This window comes from Perca flavescens, chromosome 6, assembly GCF_004354835.1.
Source record: "Perca flavescens isolate YP-PL-M2 chromosome 6, PFLA_1.0, whole genome shotgun sequence".
In the NCBI taxonomy this organism is placed as follows: Eukaryota; Metazoa; Chordata; class Actinopteri; order Perciformes; family Percidae; genus Perca; species Perca flavescens.
The window spans coordinates 2820360-2831470 of NC_041336.1; the positions used below are offsets into that span (position 1 = coordinate 2820360).

The 11111-nt window shown below is 41.4% G+C and overlaps 1 protein-coding gene across 1 annotated transcript; it reads right to left on the bottom strand.

Moving 5' to 3' along the window:
• Window positions 1–4212: 4212 nt before the first annotated feature.
• On the bottom strand, window positions 4213–10524 carry LOC114557769 (uncharacterized). Its single transcript, XM_028581425.1, has 7 exons — window positions 10444–10524; window positions 8742–9113; window positions 7466–7726; window positions 6799–6883; window positions 6092–6146; window positions 5329–5447; window positions 4213–4285 (listed from the first exon to the last, which is right to left on the bottom strand). The coding sequence occupies exons 1-7, from the start codon at window positions 10493–10495 to the stop codon at window positions 4228–4230; spliced, it is 1002 nt and encodes a 333-aa protein (XP_028437226.1). The 5' UTR covers window positions 10496–10524; the 3' UTR covers window positions 4213–4227.
• Window positions 10525–11111: the final 587 nt, after the last annotated feature.

Below are 11111 nucleotides of genomic sequence, written 5' to 3' on the forward strand. Positions count from 1 at the left end.
CTTATAATTATTACTCAGAAATCACAATCAAAACAGTTTTATTGTTTATGAATAAAGTTTATTGTACAGATGATTGATTATAGATATAGACCAAGATATAATAACAAGTTTATAACACTGACAACACTGCAAGATACCACAATTATAAATGCATTAAAGACAATTCATATTCCTCCATTTATAATATAAAACATCACATAATCTTTAGATTTAAAATACAACATCTGGAACGCACACACATCAAGAAAAGGTCAACTAACTCAATATATACAATATAATATCATCTACATATATACACAACATACTAATACGGACGATAAGGGAACATCTGCACCCTGTCAGGATCAAAGGTTCACTTCCAACATTCAAAACTTATTTTATATTATTATAATAATAATCATTGGGTATTTGTCTTATTTCCCATAATTTCTGTTTGTTGTTTCTGTAATCTCTCTCTTTTGTGTTCTAGTTTAAATGTTTTATCTGCATGAATGTGTCCAATCCGTTGTTTTAAAATCAGTGTATACCAGGCTGTATTAAAGCCAGTGTATACCAGGCTGTATTAAAGCAATGATGAAGTGATCATAAATGCATATTAAGTGTTTGCATGAGCTGAAAGCTGAGCTCCTCTCCGTGTCCTCAGGTTCACAGCGACTACAGCAGCACAGAGCGTCAGCAGCAGGACACTGAGCACTGAGCATCGCACTTTGAAGAAGGTGGAGTAAATCCCAAAGGGCTCCATGTACACTAACACAGTTCTCTCTGTTGGCACACACTGATAATCTTTGTCAATAACTGCACACCAGTACTCCCCTGCGTCTCTCACTGAGACATTAGAGATAACCAGGCTCCCATTATTATGGTACCAGCTCACTCTGCTCATGCTCTGATCAGGCATAACAAAAAAGATTCTTCCCTCTGTTCGGTGTGACTTGATAAACCAACCACGCCCCTTATCCTTTCTCCTATCTCTGCATCTGAGAGTGACCTCTTCTCCCTCTGAGAAGAGCTCAACAGCAGGTGGGGCCAAATTTGGGGAACACAAACAGCTGATACTGTTGCCATCTCATAGAGGCTTTACAGTAGTACCAACCTGAGTGATTTAACATTAGAGATGAAAACACCAGCGAGTAGTTTTGGTCTACTGAAGTAACAGTCTGGTTGTGTAGTTCTAGGTCAGGGGAGAACAGTTTATACCAACGTTGGGGCTGTTCATCAGTGGAGTCAGCGATAGTGCACGGCAACACAGCAGTTTCTCCCACTGAGCGGTAGATTATCTGTTATCCTGTAGTCTCAACTCTACAGGTTCACTGCTAACACACTGCTGTTGGTTCATCACCAGACAGTGGTACCATGTAAAGTCTGTTGCTGTGACGTTGTAATGGTATGGTTTGTCACCACTTGGTATCTTCCCCTAACATTGTCCATCACTGATGTCGTCTTGTCCCCAAAAACTCTGCTCCATGTTTCTTGCTCATATCTAGAGTCCCGTTTCAGCCACTGGATATCCAGATTATCAGCTGCTCCCCAACATGGCACGTCCACTGTTTCTCCAAGTCTCTCTTCAAAACATCTCTGATATATTGAAGTACAAACAGTAATATTGATGTTATTGTCATGCATCACGTTGCCCTCAGTCTAACACTCCTCTCGGTACGGGCCAGAGTGTGAAGTCAGGTTGAGGATGATGTTGAGGAAGTTTTCACCGAGCTGACAAGTCGCTGTTTCAAGTGTTCAGGTACTGAGAGGTTGTTGGACCAGAGGTCAGAGGTGTTCCACAGGACAAGCTTCTCCTCACCAACAGATCTGGAGATCAGGCAGGAGTTGGTGTTCTCAGGGAGGGTGAAGGTGTAAAAGTCTCCTTCCTCGTTGAAGATGATCCGTTTTTCTGCATGGATGTTGTTGATGAGAGGAAACAGCAGGAAGGAGAGCTCTGTGACTGCAGCCATTTTGCTCCGAGATCAACAAACACTGACACCACTCAGCTCATATACGCTCTACACCAACCCTCATCAGCAGCTGCTCTTTATCTGTTGTTATCAAACATGACTTCTTTATCTCATCATCAGAGGAAACGTTGCAACATCAGCTCTCTATCCAGTAATCAATGTCCTTTACACAAGTCTAAAACCACAGAAATTCAGAGAGGAGAGATAGGTTTGTGTGTGTGTGTGTGTCTGTGTGTCTGTGTGTCAGTGTGTGTGTGTGTGTGTGTGTGTGTGTGTGTGTGTGTGTGTGTGTGTGTCTGTCTGTCTGTCTGTCTGTGTGTCTGTATGTCTGTGTGTGTGTGTGTGTGTGTGTGTGTGTATGTGTATGTTTGTGTTTGTGTGTGTGCATCTCTGTGTGTGTATGAGTGTCTGTGTGTGTCTGTCTGTATGTGTGTGTGTATTTGTCTGTGTATCCGTGTGTCTATATGTGTATGTGTGTGTTTGTGTGTGTGTGTGTCTATGTGTATATTTGTGTGTGTGTGTGTCTGTGTGTTTGTGTGTGTGCGTCTCTGTGTTTGTGTGTGTGTTTGTGTATGTCTGTCTGTGTGTGTGTTTGCGTGTGTGTGTGTGTGTGTGTGTGTGTGCCCCCACTGTTATCTCTGGATGTTTCTTCTCCTTTCTGAATAATGTGTGTATGAATACCGGTCAGCGTTTGTGATTTTAGACTTGTGTAAAGGACCCCACAAAGAACTGAGTAGGCCTACATTGTTGCATCAAACTGTCTTCTAAAGATGTGTGTGTGTGTGTGTGTTTGTGTGTGTGCGTAATGTGTGTGTCTGTGTGTGTGAGTCTGTGTGTGTGTGTGTGAATGAGTGAGTGTGTATGTTTATGTGTGTGTGTGTCTGTGCGTTTCTTTGTGTGTCTCTGTAAGTGTGTAACCCTAACCCACAACACTATCTGGTTGGCTAGATGTTAAACGTGTATCAGCCACTCAACAATCACCATGACATGTAGCAGCCTCAAGCAGAAGTGTCTCCACCCCCACTAACCCTTTAATGATTAAATCTAGAGCGCTCCTTTGATGAGTCATTTAGGAAACTAAAGTAACGATTCAGAGAGGAGCTCAGCTTTCAGCTACGACTTGTATTATTAATTAATTTAACGTATGACTGTGATTTAATAATTTAAACAGTGAATGTGCCAATTTCATTTGTCACATAAAATGGTAGAAGTTCAGTTCCAGTGAAATGTTATACCTTCAGCTCCTTCAAGGTCATCAGATCGCCATGCCAACAGTAGCTGCTCTTTTTCTGTTTTTATCAAACATCAGAAGAAACTTTGCAGCATCAGCTCTCTATCCAGCAATCAATGTCCTTTACACAAGTCTAAAACCACAGAGGCTGAAGGTTCTTCATACACACATTATTCAGAGAGGAGAGATAGGTGGGAAGCACGCACACAACCACACACACACACACACAGACACAAACACACAGACACACACACATACACAAACACACAGACACACTCACTTCCTGTTTTCTGTCTCAAGTGTTAAACTCGTCCTTCCTGCTGCTGGTTTCCAGTAACTTCCGTCATCTTTCAAAAACTCTGTTACACACCCACGTTACATCACGAGGAGACTACAACGCAAGACAAGTCTTTGTTCCGTTTATTTTAATATATATTATCTATTTTTTTTATATATTTTAATTATATTTAACATCCTCTTCCTGTGTTTTGTTGTTGTCTCTGAAATTGGAAACAGGAACTCTCAAACACTTTATTTCAAATCAAATTCAAATATTTATTTACACACAAGACAGAGTACTTATTTACACAAAATAAATTATGAAAAATGTATTATTGATGCAACAGTCAAACTGAGAGGTAGATACACTAAACACTGGAAGAAAGAGGTGCACGCACACACACACACACACACACACACACACACACACACACACACACACACACACACACACACACATACATACACACACACACACACACACACACACACACACACACACACACACACACACATACACACACACAGACACATACACACACACAAAACCAGAGAAACTGTCACCGAAACAAGAGACCACCAGCGAAATAATAATATACACAGATACATATACAATGAAGGGACAGGTGAAATCACAGGTGTGAATTACGGAGGAGATAGGGGTTAAACCCCCAATAATAAAAACTGAGCTTTTTCCGATTTTTGTTGCTTTTTTCAGATAAAAAAAAAAATGTAAAACATGATCTGCCATCATGGTGCGGTTTATCTTCAGCCTGTTCTGGCTACAGAGCTGTAGGTGATGGAGTCCTCCACCTCCTCTGCCAGTCTGAAAATGAATAAATATCAAACAGAAGAAGAGTCATCTGAGAGAGGAAGAGAAAAACCTTCATATGGTTCAGCATCAAATCTCTGTGTCCTCTGCTACTTCAGTGAAATGTGAACACCCGAGGATAAAGTTTATTATTTGTTTAGAGGGTAACTGTGTTTTTGTTTTCAACCTGGACTCTATGTCTCCATGTTTGTGTGTCTGAGTGTCTGATGGAACTGGTCCAGAATTAAACAGGAAACAAGCTGTAATGTAACCCTACAGGACTAATGTTCAGCATCAGTTAGAGTCCACTAAAAGTTCTGTTGTTGCTGCTGACAGACTCAGATTATTATTCTAAGTGTCTGACAACATTATGGAAAGGATCCCTACAGAGATAGACCTTTTAGTTAAAGAGTAAGATCCTTTTAGTTTAACATGAAACAGCCCCGAAATTACCATCACTGAACCCACCAGACTTTTATCATCGTAAAACACACTTCATTCAAAGTGGACAGAAACTAAATAATACTTTCAAAAGCAGTATTGGTTCATCTTTCCACTGTTCCAACAAAACACACTCTGGTTTGGTTGAAATAAACTCTTAATTAACCCATTTACATGTGGAGATATGCGGGCTCTATACACGCTAAAAGTCCTGATTATTAACATGGAGTCTGGTGGAGATATGCTGGCTCTATACACGCTAAAAGTCCTGATTATTTACATGGAGTCTGGTGGAAATATGCTGGCTCTATACACGCTAAAAGTCCTCATTATTTACATGGAGTCTGGTGGAGTTTGGTGATGGTGATTTCGGGGGGTGTTTCATGTTAAACTAAAAGGATCTTACTATATAATTAAAAGGTCTATCTCTGTAGGGATCCATCCCATAATGTTATCAGACACTTAGAATAATAATCTGAGTCTGTCAGCAGCAACAACAGAACCTTTAGTAGACACTGACTGATTAATACTGGACCCATTTCAAAGAGTCATCAGTCACTTAGACACCACCTTTAATATCAGTTCTGAACAGGACCATGTTTAGCAGCCTCCAGTACCTGGTCTGCTTCTTGTGTGTGAACTGGACCGAGGCGTAGCTGACTTCCTCCACAGCGCTGTTGGGTCCCTGCTGCTCAGCAAGTGGCAGCAAGTTGTTGCTGTAGATGTTCTCAGAGTGCTGAAAACCACAGACAGAAAGAGATGAAGAAAGACAGAGAGAGATGAAGAAAGACAGAAAAAGATGTCGAAGTAGAAAGATGTAGGAAGAGATGAGGAAAGAGAGACTCATGCAAGACGGAGCGCCACCGCAGGTCCTTCATTCCAGCAGCAGTCAGACTCTTTAATACAACATCATAATGTAGCACTGCTCGCTGTTTCTGCAATATCAGCCATCACTGGACAATATTCTGCATTATGCACATTTATCTATTGATTACTCTCTGTTACCTCCAACTGTGCAATATGTCATTTCTATTCATTTGTATATCTCTGTTTATACTCTGTTTTTACTGTCGGTTTATATATTATATATAAGGCTGTTTATTGTGTAAATGTTTGTTTTATTACTATTATTATTATTATTATTATTATAACTAATTCTATTTTTTCTATTTGTTATACTTTATGTAAGTTTTTTTTCTCCTATGTTTACTTAATGTGTATTTGTGTCATTCTGATGTGTGTATTTTTTTTTCTTTTGAGCTGCTGTAGCACAGGAATTTCCCCACTGTGCGATTAATAAAGTCTATCTTATCTTATCTTATTCATCACACAGATCCTTCGTCTGCAAACTAAAATAATCAGTAAAACACCTCCACTCACCTTTTGTTCCTCGTCCCGTCCCACGGCTGTCTGGTCCCGACCTGCTGCTCTCTTCCTGCAAACACAACGACATGACCAAAATAACAAACACAAACCAACACATCCTCACTCCCATCTGGTAAAATACGGACGCTTGGTCAGGTGCCTTTGTCGTTGTCATTGACACTAAATGTCTCCTTTAGCGTCACATAACGCGCTTTAACTAAACGCGCTTGGTTGGGACTATTGGCGTCCCTTTTTACGCAGTTATGTTAAGTTGTGGGTGGGCTTACGTTTCTGTGAAATGTGGGATAACTCTGGTCTCCTGGGTGAAATTCCTGTGTTGTTTGACCCATCCAACCCCCCATCCAACCAGATTTTGGGATTTCATACTACTCGTTACCGTTCTCGCTCTTAATGCTACGTCATCTTCAAACCCTGTGTATCTGCTTCTCTCCCCGGTACGTTCTCTACAAACACGCTGTTCAGACGCTGACAGCCACGTTTAAAAACGTCCACCACAGACATTACGGAGCGCCCCTAGGCCCAAATCACAGAATGTGTGATTTAGTAAAAGGATTTTGGGTTTAGCCATACTTTATATTTTAAAACAATAACATTGGGTTACAGATGGACAACATTTGAGTGCAAAGGGTAATAAATATGGAATGATGAATATAATCTGAGCTGTATAACGAAGACAAAGACAGACAGATTTATTAAACTACCTTTTGATGATGCAAGCGACCAGAATAACAGCGAAGAGAACCAGCAGGACCCCGACCACCAGACCAGCGAGAGGCAGACCTCCTCCTGCAGAACACATCAGACATTATCAGGAGACACTGGTGAGATTACAGTCAGAGGGAACCACTTTAACCTTGAAGCATCTAACGTCATGTTGCTCTGTAACAATCTGACATGTTAGCTTCAGCTGCTTTATAAGAGGAGAATATGTCAGATGTTCACAGACTGTTCTGCTGCAAAAACAAGCCACAAAAATAGACCAATCACTGCAAGTCTAAAGATTTAGTGCTTAATTTTTTTATATTAATGAACGTCTGTTACACTTAAGCCAAATTAGTTGCTACAAAGCTAATTAAGCATCTAATTAACCAACAGCTCCACACAACTCTCTCTGTATTTGTCAGTGTGACTATGTTCAGAAGATTGTAGCATCTGGCGAAGGGTGCGTGATCACAGAAAGCTTGTATCATGTGGACGCGGCGACAGTGTTGTTGTCATAACTTACAATTCCTCACGGGGGGCGACAGAAACTACGTACTATAGCTTTAAGGTTTTAGATTTAGATTTAGAGTTATTTAGACTTTCTATAGACAGACTTGTTTGGATCTGGTCTGAAAATGTTTTCAGATAAAAACTGATCAAACTAACCTTCCTCCACATGCAGGCTGTACAGCTCTGAGAGGGTGAGGTTGTTCTTCTTCAAACCACAGGTGTATTTCCCAGAATCCTTTGCAGTCAGATAGCTGAGATGGATGGTGGGGCCAGACTCTGAGAGGGCGGAGCCATCTCTGAACCAGCTGACCTCCAGTTGGTGGATAGAGCAGTTTGTGGTGCAGTTCAGTGTGACTTCTTCCCCTCTTTTAAACTCTCCGTCATCTCTGGAGCTTCTTATCTTCATCCGAGCACCATCTGAAATACATTTACAGTGTTAGTTTTTAATACATTATATTAGATTATGACTTGTTGGAACTGATGATCCCTGTTCCTCATGTTGTTACAGACCAAGATCACTATACAACTAAAAGTAAAGACAGCCCTACATCTTTTAGGGAGACTTTACTGTCTTTTAGGTTCTGTTCCAAAGCTAGAACAATACATTGGTATCAAAGTAAACTAGACAACCTAAGGAACCCATGCTGTGCTAGCTTGTTGGGAAGGAAGATAAATATTGATCCAAACTTAAGCTAAAGTTTGGAGAGGGAGAAACTGGCACGGCCTTTTTCAAAGGTGTCCGTTAACCTCTGACCTCCAGATATCTGAATGAAAATGGGTTCTGTACATACCCACGAGTCTCCCCTTTACAGACACACACACTTCATGATAATCCCATGCAGTATACGTGTGTTATTGTTGCCTATTTTAAAATGATGTGTTTGAATATATAAAACAGTATAAACAGTCTAAGAGTTGCATAAATTGGGTCTGCCTGTAAAGAATCTTGTGGATTCAATAAATCCAATTAGGATAAAAATCTCCCCGGTGGAGCATGCCCCCCAGACCCCCCCAGGTTTGGGCTGAAACCCTCCTCCCCTGTTCTTTGATACATTTATTCAGCAGTAATATTGTAAAATCAGATAAAAACCAGATGAGATTTAAGAGGAAGATCCTCAATGGGAGGAGGAAAGATTACAGATGTGTTTAGTGACGTTTTCTGAAAAGAACTCCAAACAATGTCCCAGAAACCAGTTCTCTTTCTACATGTAGACCACCACAGGAGATTGTCCAGATTACATTGATGTCATTTATCTGTGTGTGTGTGTGTGTGTGTGTGTGTGTGTGTGTGTGTGTGTGTGTGTGTGTGTGTGTGTGTGTGTGTGTGTGTGTGTGTGTGTGTGTGTGTGTGTGTGTGTGTGTCTCTGTGTAGCTGTTTCCTACTTTGGTTATAACCAACCAAGTCTCTTGCTGTTCCTTGAGATGGTCTTACCTTGGACTGTCACTCTCACTCCTGACTGGCCAGTCCAATGTGCTTTGTCATCATTAGCTTCCATTCTGAAGTGAAAAGTTTTGTTGTCTTCCTCCTGTAGATCTGAGATCTGTAAAGTGCAGTCTCCCTTCTTGTCTCCCAGGTATCTGTAACGAGGGTTGTTGTTGTTTGATTTGCTGTCGTACACAGACGGAGTTGTTCCCTGACAGATTGTATGGTTCTTGCACCAGACGACTCTGATGATATCGATCAAAACTTCTGTTCCATTGTCATTGACAGACTTTGGTGGTGTGAAGGTGCAGGGGAGGGTGATGGTCGATCCTTTTATACCACAAACAGGATCTGGATAGTTCACTCTTTCACCCAGAGCTCCTGACAAACACAAGAAGAAGAAGAGACAGACGTGACTGTAGAAAATGAATATCAGAATTCTTCTTCTTTGTAAACTGGTTGTAAAACCAAACATTTCACATCTGTGATTTCATCTCGCACTGTTGTATTTTGAGAAACAACCCTGCAAATCTCCCAAGTGTGTGTGTGTGTGTGTGCGCATGCGTGTGTGGCGTGTGTGTGTGTGTAGCAACTCTCATGTGTTCTTGTACCAAATAAATAATCTTAATACCTAAATTATAATCCGATAACATAAAACAATAACAAGACTCTGAGCCCATTGTGCCAAAGAAGTACTTTAATATTTAGTGTTTAGAGTTGATGATAATACTCTGCAGTAAATGATCAGAGTACTTCCTCCATCACTGGTTACTTTTATCTCTTTTAACTCACTGATCTCACTTCCCTTCATGTGTCTTTTTCTGAACGTGGGTTTTTATAATCAGCTTCAGTCTGCATGTTTCTGCACCAACAGGACCAGAGATGTCTTCAGCTTCTTTATTCTGAACCAGAACATTAACTAAAGTTAAACTGGACCAGAGATGTCTTCAGCTTCTTTATTCTGAACCAGAACATTAACTAAAGTTAAACTGGACCAGAGATGTCTTCAGCTTCTTTATTCTGAACCAGAACATTAACTAAAGTTAAACTGGACCAGAGATGTCTTCAGCTTCTTTATTCTGAACCAGAACATTAACTAAAGTTAAACTGGTAGAACAGAGCCCAGAAACACCACTCTGAGACAGGCCACGTTACAATAAAGGTCAGTTTTAATGGAACTGTGTCCAGGGCTGGAAAGTTACTAAGTACATCTACTGTTGGTGTGCGTGCGTGTGCATGTGTGTGTGTGCATGTGTGTGCGTGTGTGAGTGTGTGCGTGTTTTGAGTGTGTGCATGTGTGTCTGTGTGTGTGCTGATGCTAAAACGGGATGGCTGGCTTCAATTTGACACACACACACACGCACACACACTTAGAAACACGTGTACACACAACCACACACACGCACACACACACACACACACACACACACACACACACACACAAACAGGATGCCAGACATACAGTATTGCATCATCTTAAAAAAAACTACAAATATTAACTCATTATATTCCACATCTCTCAAAGCATTCTGGGTATTCTTCACCTTTTCTAAACCATTCATACTAATTAAATCCATTCCCACTTTTCCAACTCTTCTCACTACTTCACCTTCTTCTTCCACAATCCAAGCGTCAGCCTTTCACCACAGAGTAAAGGATCTGAAGACTTGTCCCCCCACTGACTGGGTCCATGTTGGGACTCTGATCTTACCTGTCAGGACCACCATGACGGCCCAGAGAATCTTTTTGTCCCAAACTGCCATCCTTACTTCAGTCTCTTCAGTTTGGGACTCCTGACAGAAGAGTGAGCCTAGCGGTAACTGACTGATGGACAGACAAGTTGTCACATACGCCAAGAAACGTTTTTAACCACTTTCTGACTTCCTTTTTTTTCTGTTCCGAGAAGTCTTTTCTTACCAACTTTGTATTCTTTTACTGTTACTTCCCTAATCTCAGAGAGGAAAATTACTCAACACGTCTGATTAAAACCCAACGACAGACTCCGCAGAATGAAGCAACGTGGGTTGTGTGTGTCTTTGTGTGTGCGCATGTGTGTGTGTCTCTTTGTGTGTGTGTCTGTGTGTGTGTGTGTGTGTGTGTGTGTGTGGGGGGGGGGGGTGCTGTGTCTGCAGGGCGTGTGATGCGTCAGTGCAGTAGTACTGGGATAGTAGTGCCTGTAGTTTAGCAGTCTAGTAGTTACTACATGCTGCACACTGCATGCTGCTTCTACTTGCTACATTCTGCTTACAGCTACTGCCACCGACTAGCCCTTGTGCAAGGCTGGACTCCATGCCACTGGATCCTGACCCAGACCTGCCAAGGATATGGTGGGAGTGAGGTCTGCACACCCACACCCTCAACTTAATCCCTTCCCATGCA